Source organism: Scyliorhinus canicula, chromosome 18, assembly GCF_902713615.1.
Source record: "Scyliorhinus canicula chromosome 18, sScyCan1.1, whole genome shotgun sequence".
Lineage (NCBI taxonomy): Eukaryota > Metazoa > Chordata > Chondrichthyes > Carcharhiniformes > Scyliorhinidae > Scyliorhinus > Scyliorhinus canicula.
Window position 1 is genome coordinate 73,484,453 of NC_052163.1, and position 22,198 is coordinate 73,506,650.

The 22,198-nt window shown below is 44.3% G+C and overlaps 1 protein-coding gene across 7 annotated transcripts in view; it reads right to left on the reverse strand.

The window, feature by feature from the left end:
- The window catches only part of rfx2 (regulatory factor X, 2 (influences HLA class II expression)), a 184,129-nt gene extending 162,467 nt beyond the window's left edge, over positions 1–21,662 (reverse strand). For 2 of the 7 annotated variants that reach the window (XM_038778017.1, XM_038778012.1), the window contains exon 1: positions 21,493–21,612. Coding sequence is in view for 4 of the 7 variants with exons in the window: in XM_038778014.1 (XP_038633942.1) it covers positions 21,493–21,597 (105 nt within the window). In the remaining 3 variants the exon portion in view is untranslated. Of the gene's footprint in view, positions 1–248; positions 605–21,492 lie in introns of those variants that run through there. The other 5 variants (XM_038778014.1, XM_038778013.1, XM_038778010.1 and 2 more) reach the window with 5 other exon arrangements.
- Positions 21,663–22,198: the final 536 nt, after the last annotated feature.

Below are 22,198 nucleotides of genomic sequence, written 5' to 3' on the forward strand. Positions count from 1 at the left end.
CAAGTTGTGAGGGAGCAGAAGTCTCCTTTCACCTTAACATCACAAAAGGTTTGTCATGTGTAGCTGCATGTTAAACTATTAGAACTGAACTGGGCGGCAACCCTCAGAGTCTCTTCAGAAACAAGTCAGAACATGCAACCCATGTACTGGAGTAGAGCAACCTTTTATACCACAGTCATCAAATGAGGGGGGGTAGAGAGAGATGATCATTTCAGAACAACGACAAATAAATCACATTTATACATTACCATTGTGTTGCTTCACCAAAAAGCTGTTGATGAGAATGACCATATTCTACAGCCTTCAGGGAGCAGCCAGACATTCCTCAAAGGGGAGAGACTGCTCTTTGTTTTTCTGTTCACTGCATGGAGCAATCAGTGGAAGCAGAGTTGGAAAAAGCTCACTACAGGAGATAATAACATTCTATTCTAATGTCAGCCATGGCTCAGTTGGTAGCATTCTCGCCTCGGAGTCACAAGGTTCTATGTTCAAGTCCCACACGAGGACTCAAACATAAAAATCAAGGCTGACACTTCACTGCATACTGCCCTGTATATCAAATCAGACATTAAACCAAAGCCCCATCTTCCTCCTCAGGGGGAAAAAAAACCTGGCAATATTTCAAAGAGCAGGGGAGTTATCCTGGACAATCGTTAGTGCAAAACATCAGACATAGAAAAAAACAGATCACCTGTCATGATCAATTGCCATCTGAGACCTTTCTGCACACAATTGAGCTGCTATGTTTCCACATGATAACAATGATGACACTTAAAAACTGCACTGCTCTGTAACCTCGAGATGTCTTGGTCATGAAAGACGTTAAATGAAGTAATGTTACAGCTTCTTTGATCAATTACCACAAAGAAACTCATGGTATCTGCCGATCAGATTTAACCTCCATATATATTAGTCACCAAAATCAACAGAAAGAGCCCAATCAGATCGGGAACTAAAAGCCTGCATTCAATACAGAGATCCACGTGCACTGAAGATCACAGCTCAAAAATATTTTGAAACCCGGTGCAAAATGATCTCTTGAATTCCATCCCAGCCCACGCAAATCAAAAATGAGCCAAAGTTCACACTCCAAATCCAGAAAAGGTTTTGCTGGTATGATTGGTAGTACTTCAGTCTCAAAATTATGCCAATGACAATTTAATTATTTGAATCATCAGCTCATTTGCACGTCACATTTTCTGGCATTTAAAAAAAACAGGGCGAGCCCCACTGAGGGGATCCCTCACCAGATTCAGAGTCCATTCCTGAACAACACGAGATTCACCAGTGGCATAGGTCTGAATGAGTTATGATGGGAGTCTCTTGTGACTCCAGACTCTGCCATTACATGAAAATAAAAGATGGACCAGGATTTACAAAAATTGGACTTTCGTACACACGTATCATTTTCCAACAGTGACAGGCAGTTAAGAGTACAACACCACAGCAGGCTAGTGCCAACTGTAAATTCTTCCGAGTAGACCTGGAGAGTGAAATGCAAGTTGCCATAATCCACAAGAACCATAGCGCCTTTTGAGAGAGAGCTGACTGGTAGGGATTTAACCCAAGGGTCACAACACCTCAGGCAATGGGCAAGGATGAGAACGCATGGCCTTCACGAATAAACTCAGTCGGTACAGGAACCGAACCAGCGCTGTTGCCCTCGCTCTGCATCACAAACCAACCGTCCAGCCAACTGAGCTAACCCACACCCACAAACCCCGAGAGTAAAGATAAAGTACAATTTTATCACTCTATTCGGCGAGATGACAACACAGAACAACAATCAGGGACTTTTCAAGTTTTTCCACAGGAGCTCTGAAGCACAGAACATCGAAGCTGCGAGTACTCCATTCCGAGTAAGCTTAAAATCAAGAGACAAAAGTACTGCCAATCATACTAGCAAAACCATTTTTGGATTTGAAATTATGGAGAGTGGATTTGGGAGCACAAGTAAGGAATAATTTTCCAAGTATGTTTGTAGCATTGCAGTCTGGGACTGAATGCACAGAGCACAGCCAAAGACAAAGACAATAGGAGTGAGTCTATTGGTCCTTCGAGCCTGATCCACCATTCATTTTTAAAATAAATTTAAAGTACCCATTTCTCTTTTTCCAATTAAAGAGCAATTTAGCGTGGCCAATCCACCTATGCTGCACATCTTTGGGTTGTGGGAGTGAGACCCACACAGGCAGGGAAAACGTGCAACTCCTCCACCATTCATTGTGATCATGGCTGATATTCAACTCAGTAACCGGTTCCCGCCTCTCACCCTGCACCCCCTCCCCCCCCCCCACAACATATCCTCTGATCCCTTTCACCCAAAGTGCTACGTATATCTTTTTTTTTAAATTTAGATTACCCAATTCTTTTTCTTAAACCAATTATGGGGAAATTTACTGTGGCCAATCCATCTGCCCTGCACATCTTTTGGGTTGTGGGGGTGAGACCCACGCAGACAAGGGGATAGATAATGTGTAAACTCCACACAGACAGTGACCCGGAACCAAACATAATACTAACCAACTCACTCCTCACAAATCATTCCCACCATCCCAAGAATCAATCTGGTAAACCTTCTCTGCACCTTTCATTAAATCACTGCAGCGCAGAAGGAGGCCATTCTGCCCATCTAATCCATACTGATCCTCTGAAAGAGCACCCCACCTAGGCCCACTCCCCACCTAACCTGCACATCTTTTGGACTGTGGGAGGAAACCAGAGCCCACCCGGTGGAAAACCCACATGGACACAGAGAATGTGCAAACTCCAGTCACCCAAGACATGAATCAAAAGTGTTTTTGGTGCTGTAAGGCAGCAGTGCTAACCACTGTGCCACCAGGTCCCCTCTATAACAAGAACTCTCTTCCTCAGATAAGACCAAAACTACACAATATTCCTGATGTGGTCTCACCAAGGTACTACATAATTGCAGCAAGACATCCTTGCTCTTGCACTAGAATCCTCTTGCTATTAAGGCGAACATGTAATTTGCCTTCACCGCCTGCACCTGCACACTTACTTTCAGCGACGCTGTCCAACGTACAAGGATGCACATGCCCCGTGCACATTCCCTCTCTCAATATCTGGACTTCCTGCCTTCCTGTTTATGCTACTAAAGTGGATAACCTCACATTTATCCACATTATATAAATTACTGCAGTACCTCACTAGTCACTGAAAAAATACCACTGTATTGCTCCTCTGTTTCCTGTCTACCACCCAGTTTTCTTTCCATCCGAATACACTACCCGCAAACTTAAAAATATTGCATTTTTGTTATCAGTTACACATAGAACATAGAACATAGAACATAGAACAGTACAGCACAGAACAGGCCCTTCAGCCCTCAATGTTATGCCGAGCCATGATCACCCTACTCAAACCTACGTATCCACCCTATACCCGTAACCCAACAACCCCCCCCCCCCCCCCTTAACCTTACTTTTATTAGGACACTACGGGCAATTTAGCATGGCCAATCCACCTAACCCGCACATCTTTGGACTGTGGGAGGAAACCGGAGCACCCGGAGGAAACCCATGCACACAGGGGGAGGACGTGCAGACTCCACACAGACAGTGACCCAGCCGGGAATCGAACCTGGGACCCTGGAGCTGTGAAGCATTTATGCTAACCACCATGCTACCCTGCTACTCATGGGACCTTGTGGGAGGTCTTGTTGTGCAGCGTCCCTGCCTCTGAGCCAGAAGCTTCAGGTTACGGTCCCACCCCAAGAATTTATGGACATGCAAGGCGTGTTCATAAATCCACCATAAACTGGTTGAGTATAAACCTGAAAGTTCTTCCAACACACACCAATGGCAGGCTGGGAAACCCAGTCAGCCATGTTTTTTTTAATTTGTTCATGGGACGTGGTCGTCGCAGGCTGTGCCAGCATTTATTGCCTATCCCTAATTGCCTTTGATGGCAGTTAAGAGTCAACCACATTGCTGTGGGCCTGGAGTCACATATAGGCCAGACCAGGTAAGGACAGCAGGTTTCCTTCCCCAAGAATGTTAAAACCTCTACCATCATTTTCCATAGCTCTAGATTACAACATTACACATCACCACCACCTATTTTATTGTGTTGCACCTCCCACACAATTGGTATAGTGCAGTGAGGGCACTGTCACTTTCATTCTCATCAGTGTTCGATTATTCAGGCAGCATTGGGAGAGTTAGCTGTGAGGAAGTGATATTCACCACACTCCAAGAAGTGATTCATTACGTAAAATACAACACAGTTTGGACAAGCAGGTTCAGATTCAGATCCCCAGCTCCTGGCTCAGAGGCAGGGACGCGTCATACTGCACATTTCACATCTTTAGGACAGCAGGTCAATAATTTACCTTCTTAAGTGCAGTCACTGTTGATAATAATGGAATTATCTTTATTGTCACAAGTAGGCTTACATTAACACTGCAATGGAGTTACTGTGAAAAGCCCCTAGTCGCCACATCCCAGCACCTGTTCGGGTACACAGAGGGAGAATTCCGAATATCCAATTGCCTAACAGCACGTCTTTCGGGACTAGTGGGAGGAAATCGGAGCACCCGGAGGAAACCCACCCACACACGGGGAAAGCGAGTAGACTGCACACAGACAATGACCCAAGCCGGGAATCGAACCTGGGACCCTGGAGCTGTGAAGCAACTATGCTAACCACTATTGTACCGTGGAAACACCACTGGTCTTGGTCTTTGAACCCTCAATCTGCCTGAATGAAAAGGATCCCTTCAAACATGTTAAGACAGGTAGCAAGTAGATATTGGAGAGAAATGAATTGTCAAGTGTGCCTCTGAACATCTAGAATTCCTTCCCTAAACCTTGCCTCTAAATCCACTTCTCTCCCCTCACTTCTTAAACCTACCAAAATTCTTACTCACTTCCAAACGTCTCCTTTGGCTTGGCATCAATTTTATTCGATGGTGCTTGAGAAGCACCTTGAAGTATTTACACATTGAAAGCATTATATAAATGCAAGCTGGTTTTACTGTTTCTGAGAGGGCTGCACGAGATTTGATTGATTGATTTATTGTCACGTATACTGGGATACAGTGAAAAGTATTGTCCTGCGTACAGTCCATGTTATGGGAGCGGCGTTTTCAGAACCCCAAAATGTATCATGGAGTTCAACCAACCTCTCCTTTAATGTATTGTTGCTTTTGAAGCACGCGGCTTGGTCTCCAGGTGTGGTATTACAATTATGGACACGTGGGTTTTTAAACTTAACCTTTTTAAATAAATGTTGGATCCCTTAACACCCCTTTCTTCAAAGATAACCCCGAAAATAATACAACACTAAGTAATCCCTCAAAATGTTCCTTCAAACCTCCAAAAGATTTACCACCTTTAAACAGAAACACATCAGGTTAAAGACATTACTATTATGAGTTTAAATTCCCAAATGATTCAGAGATAGTCTTTCCTGGCAAATATCACAGCAGATCCAGCTTACTGCAAACACAGACACACCCAAGCTCTTTTTCTCAAAACTGAAACTAAAACTCCCAAAAAGCAGAAGTGATCTCAGCTCTACTCCCCCCTCTGACATAACTTCAGTAATATGAGCTGCTCCATTTCTTAAAGGTACTCTCGCATGACGCATGAAAAAAGTAGAACATACGATACATAACATAAATACATAGACACAGGTAGTGAGTGAAGCACACTAAGCATACGGAGTGTAGTACTACTCAGCAAAGAAGGTGTGAAGAGATCAGTAGAGTCCATAAGAGATTCATTCAGGAGTCTGGCAACAGTGGGAAGAAGCTGTTTTTGAACCAGTCAGTGTGTGTTCTCAGACTTCTGTATCTCCTGCCTGATGGAAGAGGTTGGAGGATGGAAGAGGTCTCCTGGGTGGGAGGAGTCTTTGATTATGCTGCCCGCTTTCCCAAGGCAGTGGGAGGTGTAGACAGAGCCAATAGACAGGAGGCGGATTCGCGTGAAGGACTGGGCTATGTTCACAACTCTCTGTAGTTTCTTACAGTTTGGGGCCGAGCTGTGATGCAGCCAGAGGATGCTTTTTATGGCGCATCTTGGTCACAGCCTCGACATGGGTGGACCAGGACAGGTTGTTACCAATGTGCACACCTAGGAATTTGAAGCTGTCAACCATCTCTACTTCAGCACTATTAATGCAGACAAGGGTGTGCTTCCTGAAGTCAATGATCAGCTCCTTAGTTTGCCGACGTTGTTACACCATGCCACGAGGTTCTCCATCTCCCTCCTGTATTCTGACACTACGGTTGTGTAGTCAGCAAACTTGTAGACAGAGTTGGAGCCATGTGTGTACAGGGAGTATAGTAGCACGAAGCCTTGCAGGCACCTGTATTGAGGACTATTCTGGAGGAGGTGTTGTTGTTTATCCTTACTGATTGTGGTCTATGAGTCAGAAAGTCAATGATCCAGTTGCAGTGGGATGATCCACATCCTAGGGTTTGATATGAGCTTGGCTGGGATTATGGTGTTGAAGACAGAGCTGTAGTCAATGAAAATGAGTCTGACGTAGGAGTCATTGATGTCCAGATACTCCGGGGATGAGTGCAGGTCCAGGGAGATGCATCTGCTGTGGCAGTATGCGAACTGCAATGGATCAAGGCATTCTGGGAGTATGGAGTTGATGTGTGTCATGACCAACCTCTGAAAGCACTTCATAAAGATAGATGTCAAGGCCACCTGATCGAAGTCGTTGAGACACATTGTCTGATCCTTCTGTGGCACTGGTATGATGGTGGTCTTCTTGAAGCAGGGGTACCTCAGAGTGGGGCGAGGTTAAAGATATCTGCAAACACATCCACCAGCTGTTTCACACAGGATCTGAGTGCACGACCAGGGACCCCGCCCGGACCCGTCGCCTTCCGAGGGTTCATTTTCAAGAAGGCCGATTTGACTTTGGAAGCTGTGATAGTAGGTATGCGTGTGTCCGAGGCTGCTGGGGCAGTTGACAATGGTTTGATGGTTTCCTGCTTGAACCAAGAATAGAATGCATCGAATTCATTGGGAAGGGATGCACTGCTGCCCGAGATTCGACTCGGTTTTGCAGCTTATATTGTTTAAGACTTGCCACAACCAAAGAGACACCGTGTCGTTAGTCTGTGACTCCAGCTTAGTCTGGAATTGTCTCTCGGCATCCCTGATAACTTTGTGGAGGTCGTACCTGGATTTCTTGTATAGGTTTGTGTCGCCTGTCTTGAACACCTCAGACCTGGCCTTCAGTAGGGAATGAAACTCCCGACTAAACCATGGTTTCCGGTTGGGGAACTTGTGTACTACCTTTCTTGGTAGTATCTTCTACACACTGGCTGATGAAGTCTGAGACGGTGGTGGCATACTCATTTAGGTTGTGATGAGAGAAATGCTGATAAAGATGTACAAGGTGTGGCGTATTATAAAACCAGATTTGGTTTCACATGTCAAGGCTATCATTCAATTTATTTAAATTTAGAGTATCCAATTCCTTTTTTTTCCCCCCCAATTAAGGGGCAATTTAGCATGTCCAATTCACCTACCCTGCACATCTTTTGGGTTGTGGGGGTGAGACCCATGCAGACATTGGGAGAATATGCAAGCTCCACATGGACAGTGACCTGGGGCCGGGATGGAACCTGGGTTCTCAGCGGCGTGAGGCAGCAGTGCTAACCACTGTGCCACCATGCCGCCCAATTTCATTCAATTTCTCAGCTAAAATACTAAAACAAAAATGTAAAGGGTTTTATTTTGCTACAAAAAGTCAAAGTTGGATTTTGTTACAGCTGAGATATTTACCAAGATTAGACATTTATTTAAAAATTTTAAGAGCAATTGGTCACAAAGCTAAATAATAGATGGAGGGGGCCAGAGGATTAAAACCAGGTCAAGGGAGTCCAGGATCAAGAGACAACCTAAAATAATAATAATCATCGTCATCATATTCATCATCATCATCTTTATTGGGGCCGGCACAGTGGCGCAGTGGGTAGCACTGCTGCATCACAGCACCGAGGACCCGGATTCAATCCTGTCCATGTGGAATTTGGACACGCCAAATGCACCTTGATTCGAAACAAAATAATTGAATACGTTAAATTTTATTTTTTTTAAAAGAATTTTTATTAGTGTTACAAGTAGTGTCTCATTCATACTACAATCAAGTTACTGTGAAAATCCTCTATTCGCCACATTCCAGCGCCTGTTTGGGTACAAGAAGGGATAATTCAGAATGTCCAATTCACCTAACAAGCACGTCTTTCGGAAACTGAAGAACCTGGAGGAAACCCACGTAGACATGGAGAGAACCTGCAACCCACAAACAGAGACCCAAAAATTGGCATCCTTTAATCATCTTCACTTGTTTCATCAATAACTATTCTTCCATGATAACAGGGTTTAGCTTCAGTCACAACTCCAGTAACAAAGCAACCCATGCCAGCCTAAAGCAGGACCTGGACAGCAGCCATACTTCAGTTGCTGAGCGGTAGGCAACATTCAAGTGCAAGGTAGTGGCAACGACGATTTCAAACGAGAGAAGGCCAGGCTATCGCCTGTGACATTGTTGCATTCCAAGCCCTCTATCATCTGCCAGGGCCGGTTTAGCTCAGTTGGGTGGACATTTGGTTTGTGGTGCTTAGTGAGGCCAACAGCGTGGGTTTAATTCCTGTACCGGCTGAGGTTATTCAACATTGCCCCTCACCCGAGGTGTGGTGATCCTCAGCTTAAATCACCACCAGTCAGCTCGCCATCTTAAAGGAGAAAGCAGCCAATGGTAATTTGGGACAATGGCAACTTTACCATCATCTACACCAGAACCTTAATTGAACTGAAAATATAGTATCAACGCCATTGCTATGAGAGTAGAGTTGAGAATGGGTGTTTCACCCCCAAACTTCAACGCCTCTCTTTAGTGTACAAGGCTCAAATTCATTCTCTCCAAGATCTGCTTGCTACCTGGTTCCCTGATCCACTAAACCTTGACCCAATTATTTACCAACATGGCTATTTCTTCATTTCCCCTCCCAAAACCCATTTCACATTGAGTAAACATCAAAACATTTGGCAGAGGGGAGCTACAGACTGCATATCTGGTGAATCTGCAATACCACTTAGAGAATCTAGCCCACTCCTCAATACACTGCTGAAAGCCTCGTCCATGTTGTCTTCGCTTCCAAGGCTCAATTTCACCAACATTACAGGAAGTAAGTTTACATTTAATAAAAACGTTTATTCATGTCACCTCTAGTTCTTTTGGCAATCACTTTAAATCTGCCCCCTCTGGTTCCTGACAATTTCACCACCAGAAACAGTGTTGTCTTATTATGTTATCAAAACCTTTCATGTTTTGTAACACCTCCATCACATCTTGCCCCTTAACCATTTCTGCTACAAGCATTTAATTTGGCCTCTGGAGCTTGCTCCAACATTTGATAATATAATGGCTGATAAGATTGTGATCTCAACCCTTACGATCCTGCCTCCCCCTTGTAGCCTTTGACTCCCTTGTCAATCAAGAATCTAACTCAACCCTAGAAATACTCAGGGCAGAACGGTGGCTCAGTGGTTGGCGATGCTTCCTCACATCACGGAGGACTCTGGTTCGAGCCCAGCCTTATTCCATGTGGCGTTTGCACATTCTCACAGTGTCTGCATGGGTCTCACCCCCACAACCCATAAAGATGTGCAGAGCAGGTGAATTGGCCATGCTAAATTGCCCCTGAACTGGAGAAAAAAAAGAATTAGGTACCAAATACTCAAATAAACCAGCCTCCACTACTCTCTGGGTGGGAGAATTCCAAAGATTAATGACCGAGAGAAAAGATTTTCCGTCTCCATCAAGCTCTCAACATCATGCCTAAAATGTAATGCCTAGAATTGAAACTTAAATCAGCATTTACAGTGTTAGGATCTCTGCTTTCATTGGCAGAGAATGATGTGGAACCAGCCATATAAACAATTTAGGTTTTTCATGTCAGTAGAGGGTCAAAGTTGCTTTCCAAAGCGATTGGAGTTGCACTGCAGACCTTGTAAAGCATTATGAGAAAGGGCAGCATGTGGCACAGTGGTTAACACTGGGACTGCGGTGCTGAAGACCCGGGTTCGAATCCCAGCCCTAGGTCACTGTCGGTGTGGAGTTTGCACATTCTCCCAGTGTCTGCGTGGGTTTCACCCCCATAACCCAAAGATGTGCAGGTTAGGTGGATTGGCCATTAATTGGAAAAAAAAAAAATTGGGTGCTCTATATATTTTTTTAAAGCATTATGAGAAGTGTTAAATCTGGAGATTGTCACTTTTTATGCCACATTGAATAGTGAAGAGGATCAGTAAACACCATGCTGTCAATCACCTCACAAAGAACCAGAAAAGCAAAGGAACAAACAGCAACTGCATTACACCGAGTTACTTGCTTGTATTGCAGAGAATTTGAAATGTTGTAGTTTTATAAAAAAGGTATTGGCTTTGCACAGTAATTGCGCAGCTAACACTGAAATAGTACTACTCACCCAGCCCAAAGAAAAGTCGTGTATTTCAAAATTTATTCGAATTTGAAAATTAAGGGTGGCACGGTGGTTGGCACTGCTCCCTACGGCACCAAGAGCACTGCAGACCTTGTAAAGCATTATGAGAAAGGGCGGCATGTGGCACAGTGGTTAACACTGGGACTGCAGTGCTGAAGACTCCGGTTCGATCCCGGCCCAGGGTCAATGTCCGTGTAAGAGTTTGCATATTCTCCCCTTGTCTGCGTGGGTCTCACCCCCACAACCCAAAAGATGTGCCGGGTTGGTGGATTGGCCACGCTAAATTTCCCCTTAATTGGGAAAAAAAAATTACAATTTATTTTTTAAAAGCATTTACCAAAAAACACTACTAGCACTGGTGTCTCCGCATTGTCTGCATGGCATGAAGTTAGGCTAGAAGAGACAGCAGCCACTTACATTCTAGTCTGTTCAGAACTTAGGCAAAGCAAGACTACCTGTGGGAGTCATACAGTCTATGCTAAACCAGAAATTGACTGGTTACACAAATCAACAAATACATGGCTAAAATAGAATGTGAAACTGGCTCAAGATGGCAGATCTGGACTCTGTCTAGACTGTGAATGCTAGCTTCAAACATTTTAATGAGCGATACCCACATTAATGATACCGTTTTCTACAATCAAAATAGTGAAAATCTAAACAGCAGTCTGTATGAATATGCAACGCAAACGAGCATCCAAAATCCGAACAGATCCCAACTCTTCCTCTGGTAAAATTACACTGAATACCAATCAGCTGTAAACACACTCCACTAAACAGAATATCATTTCAGAAATAGCAAACAACTTAGTTTCAATGAAATGCTGCATAACATCGGCATATCATGATACTTGCAACAACTTTACGAAACCATCTTAGATAAAAGTTCCCTTTATTTTGTACAATACATAGAAAGCAGTGTATGTAGTGTATGAGAATTTTCAGAAGGTGTTATCCAGGAGGCTCGTTAGAAAGCGTCTTCAAGAGTAAATTTAGCTTTTGACGGCATAGTGACCCAATGGTTGGGTTCACAAAAATGATGCCCAGAATGAAGAACTTGTCGTATGAGGAACAGTTGATTGAAACTTACAGGATACTGCGAGGCCTGGATAGAGTGGACATGGAGAGGATATTTCCACTTGTCAGAAAAACTAGAACCAGAGGACACCATCTCAAACTAAAGGGGCGATCCTTTAAAACTGAGATGAGGAGGAATTTAAGAGAGTGGTGAATCTGTGGAACTCTTTACCGCTGGGCAGCAGGGTAGCACTGGGCAGCAGGGTAGCATGGTGGTTAGCATAAATGCTTCACAGCTCCAGGGTCCCAGGTTCGATTCCCGGCTGGGTCACTGTCTGTGTGGAGTCTGCACGTCCTCCCCCTGTGTGCATGGGTTTCCTCCGGGTGCTCCGGTTTCCTCCCACAGTCCAAAGATGTGCGGGTTAGGTGGATTGGCCATGCTAAATTGCCCGTAGTGTCCTAATAAAAGTAAGGTTAAGGGGGGGGGGGGGGGGTTGTTGGGTTACGGGTATAGGGTGGATACGTAGGTTTGAGTAGGGTGATCATGGCTCGGCACAACATTGAGGGCCGAAGGGCCTGTTCTGTGCTGTACTGTTCTAAGGCTGTGGACGCCAAATCACTGAGTGTCTTTAAGACTTGATTAATAAGGGGATCAAGGGTTATGGGGAGAAGGCTGGAGAATGGGAATGAGAAAATATCAACCACGATTGAATGGCGGAGCAGACTTGATGGGCCGAGTGGCCTAATTCTGCTCCTATGTCTCACGGTCTTATCAGTCAGCCATTGTCACTCAGATTTGAGGCAAGTGGTGAATCCCAAGGGTTAGTGCTGGGTGCACTTTTATTCTTGGTAAATAGAAGATTACTGATGACATCAAAGTAGGTTTGACAATGAGAAATAATGCATAGTAAAAAGAAAAGCACCGATCTAGTTAGAAAATGGCTCCCCAACCGTGTCAGAATCCCACATAGGATTATATACTGTATACCTCACGAGAAAAAACAGTTATTTGGCCCAACTAGTCCTCGCCAGTGCTGCACTCTATCCTCCTTGCATCTTTTTACACCTAAAACTATTGTAACCATCTATTCCCTTCTTCACATGCACTTACAGCTTCCCCTTAAATACATCCAAACTATTTGCTTCAAATTTTCTTGATCACAAGTGTGATCTGCTGGAAAAATGTCAGCCTAAATTCAGTTTGAGTGGGGCTCAGACTTCTCACTCAGAAGGAAAAATGCTGCCGATAAACTGGCATTTGTAAAAGTCTAGACTGCACCTGTCTGTCCATTGCTGCTATTTAAAGTAGGGACGTATACAGTTAACAGATTGTGGGAGAATTAGAGTGTACAGTCAAAAGACATTAACAAATTGGGATATAGTGCATAATTTTGAGTGATGGCAGATTAAAAATAGCAAAATAAATTAAATGCCATAACATTGAATGTTACTAATAGGGAATTACAAGACGGAAGTAATAATATTTTTATTTCATAGAATGCTGGGCAAGTGTTGGCCTTGCCAAGGATGCCAGCACTTATCACGCATGCCCAAGATGGTGGTCAACTGCCTATTTGAATCAGAGCAGTCCATGTGGTTATCAGAATTTTCCAACAGTTTTTGACATAAGAGAGCGGTAACATTGGATATTTCAGAAGGCAGTTAGTTAAAAGTCAATCCACTTTGTGTAGGACTGGAGTCACACACAGGCCAGACCAGATAAGGGCTGAGATTAGATTTAACTTATTTAAATCCATGATGGGATTCAAATTCATGCTTCCCGATTATTACAATCACTATGCTTGTGTTACTGAACTAGTATTCAGATATTGTCGCTAGGGTGATAATCCAGGGATCTGGGATCAAATCCCACCACAGCAGATGGTGCAATTTGAATTCAATAAAAATCTGGAATGAAAAGTTTAATCATGAAACCATTGTTGATTTGTTATAAAAAACCTATCTGGTTCACGAATGTCCTTTGGGGAATGAAATCTGCTGTCCTTAGCTGTCTGGCCTACATGTGACTCCAGACCCACTGCAATTTGGTTGATTCTTAAAATGCCCAAGCAAGTCAAGCAGTTCAAGGGCAATAAACAGTGGTCCAGCGAGCGACACCCATATCCCATGAATTGTTTAAAAATTACGTTGGTACGGACATATTTCTAAACAAACCAATAAAACAAATATTTAATTTAGAAAGCAATTAATATTACATTGTTTCAAAATATACACAAATACAAAAGGGCTTGAACAAAGTACACACTTGCTTCCGAAAATCAAACTTCAAGGTCCTGGGTTCTCACAGTTAAGTTCAGAATAATTTTTAAAACCAGCAAGGGGGTCACGTAAAGTGAGCATGGGAGTAGCTGCCTTATCACGCACTCTGGAGCTACTCATCATTTAATCCTGATGCACAACCCATAATTATTTCATCCTGATGTGTATGATCTGTGCCATATTCCTGGAAGATAATGGCTGAATTTTGGCAATGGCTGAATTTTGACGCTGGGAAGCCAAATCAAAAAAATCCTTGGTTGCTTGAGGCGGTCGGAGATGGTTAGGGTAGGGCCGAGTTTGCAGTCATTTTTCCTCTAGCGAGCAGGCCTACACTTCTGCAATGCTACTGGCGGTGATGATGGCTGCCATTTGAGTGAGGTTGTGGACGAAAGTCTCGGCTCCCTGGCACAGGTTATTGGTGCTCACATTTATGAACTGCGAGATATCCTAAAGAGAATGGATGAAGTGGAGAAGAGAATCCTCAGTCGAGAGGTCAGTCTCCTCAGTGGGGGCTCAACTTCAGTCCTTGGAAATCCTGTTGCATGGTGTGCCAAATATCCTGGTCGATTCGGGAGATGAGGCCAGAGGAGTATCATGTGCCCTGTCTCGCAAGGGGATGACTTCCCAAACAAAATTGAGAACTGGGTGCCAACATTTCACAATCACGATTTGAAGGCTGGGCATTTTGAGTTTGATGAAGAGCATTGCACCGGGTCTTCGATGCCTGGGGTCAGTAGAGGGTTCTGACCACTGATCTTAGGTTGTCTTGTCCTTTGTATTCATTGAGAAGGGATAGAGGAGCTGAATGCAACAGGTCTCCTGCCCCTCCCCCCCCCAAAAAAAAATCCACGCTAAAACCGAAGCTTCAGGCTGAGGTGAAACTCTGGATGGATCCTGGATGCTTCTCGACAGTCCTGCCATGGCTGTGGCCTTTCCCAGTTCTGTGGATGGTTTTATTATCCTGCAGTTCATCATTAATCTTGAGGTTGTCATTTTATCACTGATTTTGTGTTATTGCCTTTTATCCTGACAAGGATATATGATACATAGGGTGGCACATTGGTTAGCACTGCTGCTTCACAGCTCCAGGATCAATTCCGGCCTCGGGTGACTGTCTGAGTGGAGTTTGCACGTTCTGCCCTGGTCTGCGTGGGTTTACCCCGGGTGCTCTGGTCTCCTCCCACAGTCCAAAGATGTGCAGGTTCGGTGGATTGGCCATGATCAATTGCTCCCCAGTGTCCAAAAGATTAAGTTGTGTTATTGGGTAATGGGGATAGGGTGGAGGCGTGGGCTTATGTAGGGACTCTTTCCAAGGGTCAGTGCAGAATTGATGGGCCGAATGGCCTCCTTCGGCACTGTAGATTCTATGAGCAGAGAGGCACCCTATGTTATAATCATGCTGAGATGGTTCTGTGACGCGAGGGTTGTGCAGCATTTATCTCGCTCTTTTAATGTGCTGTAATTCTTGCTTTTACACAGAGCTCATTTTTTTTAGGTACCCTTCCCTTTATTTTTAAATGAATGGTGCCACAGCAGGGTGGTGGGTAAATGATTGTGTAGAGCTGGTTGGCATAGCCGTCGTACAAGTCCTCATTGTGGGTGAAAACCCCCTGTTCAAACTATTAGTATTTTTGCACATCCTCTCCGTGTCTGCGTGGGTCTCACCCCACAAACCCAAAGATGTGGAGGGTAGGCAGATGTGCAACACTAAATTGCTCCTTAATTGGAAGGGAGAGAATTGGGTACTCTTAAATTTATTTATATATATTTTTTTTTAAGTGTTCATTTCTCCCCCCATGTGACTGGCACCTCTGGTGTTGGGGGTAGGGGGCAATATGTACTGCCATGGTCGGTTAATCCTTGGATAGATAGTATTTCTTGGGTTGGTCTTCTATATTTCCTTGGCAGCATGGGGTAGTCACAGTGGTCACTTAATTGAGATTAAGTAACTGCGTTTGTCTGGCTCAGGTGGAGTATGGAGTGATGGAGTATGTCATCTTCTACAGAAGTGTCCCATCTGGGGGCCAAAGGCTGCTCCCTTCTTGAGATTTGGTTCATCTGGGAAGGTAGCATCCTGTTGGCTATAGGGCTCGAACGAGAGTCAGCGTGCTTCGGTTCAGCATTGTTAAGAGTCTCTCTTCGGTTGGGGGTCAGGCTGGACCTCCAAGTGGTCCAGACTGTCCTCCTTCACGAGGCTTAGGTTTCCCTGGGTAGGCAGTGTGAAAGTGTACGTTGCAAACTCTATTGGCTGATCCTGGTGTTTCCTTTCTAGGGTTTCCTTTATCTGTGTAAGAAATGCACTGATAATAGGCTCCAATTTGTTATATTTCACTCGAGGGTTTTCCTTAATCTTACCAGGGGAGGAGGGTCATATCCCTGCCAGAGATATCTCATTGATGGTGTCTTGACAATTTTTCTTGTTGGTGGGGTTTCCGCAGTGGAAAATTTTTTCTGGTGTTGGCAGGGCCTCAACGGTGCCTTGATTTGGCTGGAGAGGAGTGAAGCAAGTCTTGGCATGGTGTAAGTATCCTCGGTTTACTGACTCCTGTATACAAGAGTGTATACTGCCAAGCCACGTCTTATATCGATGGTGACATCCTGTTGCCCTGGGGCATTCTCTCTTGCTTGGAGCATGGGAGGCTGAGTAAGGTTTCGATTTTTCTTTGTCCTGTAAGGGATCACTCCTATTGTGTAGATCTTCCTTTTTTGCCTTATGGAGGACGTGCACCAGAGGGCCATGTGCTCATGGTTTTATCCTAGTGTCCTGTTATCCTGAGATCCGCAACTGTTTGTGCTATCCTTTCATTTTCCGTGTGAAGGGTGATGTTGACTACAATGATATAAACCGATTGTGAGAATATTTACTGGTTTTCTCTACGTTTGTGTGGAATGCTGATCACTCTGTACTGCACCAGATTTTGGGGATGTGTTGCTTCTTGAATTTATATGCAAAATACCCTCTCAGAACTAATGTCTTCACAGATTTCTTTCTGTATTTCTTTTTAATCATAGAATTTACAGTGCAGAAGGAGGCCATTCAGCCCATCGAGTCTGCACCGGCACCTGGAAAGAGCATCCTACCCAAGGTCAACACCTCCACCCTATCCCCATAACCCACCTTATCCCCATAACCCAGTAACCCCACCCAACACCAAGGACAATTTATCAGGTTAATCCACCTAACCTGCACATCTTTGGACAGTGGGAGGAAACCGAAGCACCCGGAGGAAACCCACGCGCACACAGGGTAAGGAATCGTTGATCTGGGTACATAAAAGGTCTCCTATCAGACAAAAAGACGTTATAATTGGAGTTGGAGGGCACCCGGAGGAAACCCACGCGCACACAGGGTAAGGAATCGTTGATCTGGGTACATAAAAGGTCTCCTATCAGACAAAAAGATGTTATAATTGGAGTTGGAGGGCAGCACGGTGGCCTAGTGGTTAGCACTCACGGCGCTGAGTTCCCAGGTTCGATCCCGGCTCTGGGTCACTGTCTGTGTGGAGTTTGCACATTCTCCCCGTGCCTGCGTGGGTTTTGCCCACTCTAAATTGCCCCTTAATTGGAAAAAAAATAATTGGGTAATCTAAAAAATTTTTTTAAATAATTGGAGTTGGGGGAAGGTTCTCTTGGGTGCACACCAGAACAGGGTGCAAAAAACATATCCTATGTTTTATGTGGCTGGATGAGCAATTGCTGCAGGTGAAGGAGAGCATCATTTTACCATGGTTTCATCCTTACCTCCCCCATTTTCTAGTTGATCAGTTCACCATCTTTCCTTGTGCAAATGGAAGCATCAAGTTTAATGTTTGAGCAGAACCAACTGTGTTGGTGTATTCATGTCCGTAGATGCATTTATACTGTACCAGTTGAGGGTTTGCAGCGTTATTTGTAAAAATGGAAAAACTCTTAATAAAAATATTTTTAAAAGATGGCAAGACCAGGCATCCAAGAATAAAACCCTAGTGGACTCAGTGAATTGTGAAAATTTGGCTGGAGTTTCAAATAGTTTCCTACTTTGAGCACTGGGAGTGGAGTATAATTATATCTGGCATTCTGAATTCATATCACGGGTGGCAAATGGAAATGTCTTTCTACACTGGGAGTCAACAACTATGGTTCATTAATGGAATATGAATGCATGTTTGGGATGCATATTAATAGTTTCAGCTTGAAATGATGAAGTCAAAAGGTTCAAAAAAAAAAAAACGGATTGCTCGCTCACACATGCCAGGACTGCGTGAAGCCAGTCATCAGCATTCAACAGTTAGCTTCAGACCCTGGGAGACTGCAGAGTGATTGGCCACTCAGTGCACCAGCATGCTTCAACATTACGAGGGTTTATGAGCTCTGAACTACCATCAAAAAGTGATTTGGGCTGTTCAGCAAAAGGCACACACAAAATAGCTAGCATTTCTTTCTTGCAATTCGGTTTAGGTCCTGGTTAGGCACAAGAGCTTCGGGATTGATGTTTCGTTCACACATTTGTACACTGCCCAACTGTATTATCCTACCCTTTGACTTTGCGCAAAGACACTGAAATACTTGGAGGTCACAGGACTTTCACAAATCACAGGTAACAGCAACTGCAAGATTTTTTGGCGCCAGACATCATCAAACTTGTAGATTTAAACAGAAACTGATGAAGTAATTCATGGAATCCCAAAGAAATCACAGCACAATCACAAAGCTGGCACCAAGGAATCCCCAGTCCAACTTAACTGGATAACGAATGACTTAGGTATGTTGCTTGGCAATGAAATTGCAAGCAAGCTCAAATATCTGGCATGGGGCATCACGGTGGGACAGTGGTTAGCACTTCTGCCTCACGGTGCCGAGGACCCAGGTTCACCCCCGGTGCCCTGTCCGTGTGCAGTTTGCACATTCTCCCCGTGCCTGTGTGGGTCTTACCCGCACGACCAAAAAAGATGTGCAGGGTCGGTGAATTGGAAACACTAAATTGGCCCCTAGTTGTGAAAAACGAATTGGGTATTCTAAATTTTTTTTAAAATCAAATATCTGACAAAACAAAGTTAATTTATCAGTCTACACACAACTTATCTTACATTTTTGCTTTTGTAGAAGGATGGAAATCTTAATTTACATCATAGAAACTCCTCACCAAAGAGAATGCAGAAACTGAGACCATCATCTTTTCAACCTTGGCAACTGTTCTGAAACTAACAAAAAGTATTTCACTAGATTCAAAACTTTGCATGTTAAGCTCCCATAATTTCACACAATTTTTTTCTGGGAAAGACAGTTCCAAAGACTCAGAAAAAAATTCTTATCTTGGTCTTAAATGGGATACCCTTTATTTTGAAACGGTGTCTCCTAGTTCTAATGTTTCCCACAAGGGAAAACATCGTTTCAGCAGCATCTCATAGTAAAGTAAGTAAAGTCGCCGTAGTCCCAGATGATCATCAGCTGCTTTGCCCTTTCAGGGGAAGAGCTGACTGGTTGTGATTTAACCTAAGGGTTACCACACCTCAGGCGAGGGGCATGGTTGAGAAGGCAGGGTAGCGCCTTTGTGAATTTCATTTTTTAATAAATTGACAGTACAAAATTCTTTTTTTCCAATTAAGAGGCAATTTAGCATGGCTAATGCACCTACCCTGCACATTTTGATACTCATGCAGATATGGGGAGAATGTGCAAACTCCACACGGATAGGGACCCTGGACTGGCATCGAACCTGGGGTTAGCACCACGAGACAGCAGTGCTAACCACAGCACCACCATGCCGCCCGAGCACCTTCATGAATAGCTTCAGCCAGTACAGACATTGAACCCACGCTGGTGGCCTTGCTGTACATCATGAACCAACTGAGCTAAACACTAACACTCACCAACATACCTTGTACAACTGTAACACAACATCCAATAATAATCTTTATTATTGTCACAAGTAGGTTTACATTAATATTGCAATGAAGTTATTATGAAAATCCCCTAGTCACCACACTACCGCACCTTTTCGGGTATACAATTCAATTCCATTCCCTTAAATAATATGCTGCTGTTCTACTCTCCTTGCCAAAGTGAAGTGCACATTTTCCCATTTTATACTCTTGTCTACTTACTTCCCCACCAATCTGTGTTGTCAGCAAATGTAGCACCAATAATTTGGTCCCTTCATCAAGTCATTGATGCGGGTTGGTGGTTTAACCTAGCTGAATCCATGCACCATATTTCAGACCATCGTTTAAAAGCAGCCAATCCATTCAACCACAAAATATCAGAGTCGAATCGCTCAGCTCTAAGTGGACTCATGTTAAGGTTAACAGTTTCTCTGTTCACATCGATGCTGCCAGTTCTGCTGACTCTTTTCAGCATTGTATTTATTTCAGATTTCCAGCATCTGCAGTATTAAATATCAAAGCCATCTAACCCTCACCAAATACAATTTAAAAAGTTTCACATTTAAAAGTCAAACTTCCCATAAACTTCACTATTCCTTCCCCATCCCCTTACCCAAACACTATCAGCCGCACATGCTAGACCCTGACATTCTGCATCACTTTCTGATAGCCCACAACATCGTCCCTACAAAACGTCCATTGATAAAATAATTAATATGGGAGTTAACACTGTAGCATAGACCCCTCAAATATGTCCATAAGTTTCCCATTTAGTTATACAGCAGAAAACATCAAATTTTCAGGAGACTCCACGAGTCTTCCTGAGATGTAAGCATGACTACCAAGGACAGTCTGTTGCCCATAAGTCTTCATTGCTCTTACCTGGTAACCATAAAATGTCAAACCTTAACACAAGTATGTTCCAACAGACAATTTATTTCGAAACAATTACTGTTAGACAATGCCCCTTGTTTCAAAAATCTCTAAATATAGGAGCTGATTTGCTGTATTACAGCTGCATAACCTTATCATGAAACAGTCCTGCAAATACACAGTTAATTTGAGAATATCCTGGTCAATGCACTAGTTTTATTTCAAAAGGTTTTTTGCTACAGTACTTGTGAGACTTTGTACGAATCACAAAAGAAAACAGAACTCAACAATTCTTTTTTTTAAAGCAAGCCAGAAGCAAATCAGATTGTAAAGGTGAAGAAAGACAAACAGGTTCTACACAAACCTCTGAACAAATACAGTTGGTCGTCAAGAAATTAATCAAGGGCTTTTCAGAACCGCTTCCTCACATTGTCATTAATTCTCACTAATCACCCAGCAGAAATAAAGGGGCTGGTGTGAGTCCCTCATCCCTTGGCTATTCAGTCTGGACATCCTCTGACGAGGCATCAGTTGCTCCCAATGTCACTGCATCCCCCTGGGGCAGGAAAAGGGCACCGAGAGGGACAATCCAGCCTGGTGCCGGCAGAGAGACGGCCACCTCTCTCCCCCATCATCCTGCTGCTGGAACCTCCCTCCAAACGCACCCCGTTAGTGGTTCAGCTGCCGGCCCACTCTGGGCTCAGGGACAGCGGGCAGGAGGCGAGGCCCCGGGATCTCGGGGCCCACACCCTGGGCTGCCCCGCCACCTGCCCGTCCGCGGCCCACCCCCAGAACCGCTCCGGATGAACCCGCCATTTTGCGGTGGACGCGGTAAACAGATCGCGGGGCCCGCACATGGCTCCCGGGGAAAGAGGGAGAGCCGGTCCCGCTGGCCGGCTTCCCCGACCAGCCCCACGGCTCCGAGTGCGGCCCCAGGCCTCACTCTCGCTGGGAAGCGATGCTCACCTTGCTGCGGGCCCGAGCTGTTGGTGGGTAACAGTCTCCACGGCTACCGTGACTATGGCGTTTATTCTCAAGGCAACAGTTGCTACCGATCTCCACCCGCGTCATCGGCTACTCGACGACCCCACCCCTGCGCTCCGACGCTTCAGCCCATTGGCTATACGTTGAACGTCACGCACATGGATCCCTTTCCCATTTGTCTAGAGAGCAATCAGTCATACTGACGTTGAGCGGTTTCCGGGAACAGGTTCTGGGAATTAATTGGCTACCTAAAAACGTCACTGTCCTAGCAACGTATTGCTATTGGCTGAAAACATTGTCACTCACCTCGACACCATTGTCCATATTAGGATTTCCGGTTGGTCATGCAGTGAGCTCAAAATAACAATTTCATAATATTAAATATTTATATCAGGTTGTTCACACTTTAAACATCTCCTATTGTATATATCCACTTACATTCCAACTGGCACAACTTTCCTCTCAACTTTTTCCGATTATAAATTATTGTGTTTTGCATTCATTCTCCTGATATAACTGGTAAGACTAGTTGTCCATCTAACTTTCTTTCTGTGGCTATTGGCACCCGGTTTCCCTGGGTTTCTGTGGCTATGACTCATCTTTCATTCTCACTCCACAGTATAAATATTTCCCACTTTCTCTGTCTTTAGCTTTGACAAACGATCATCAGGAATCAAAACATTAGCTC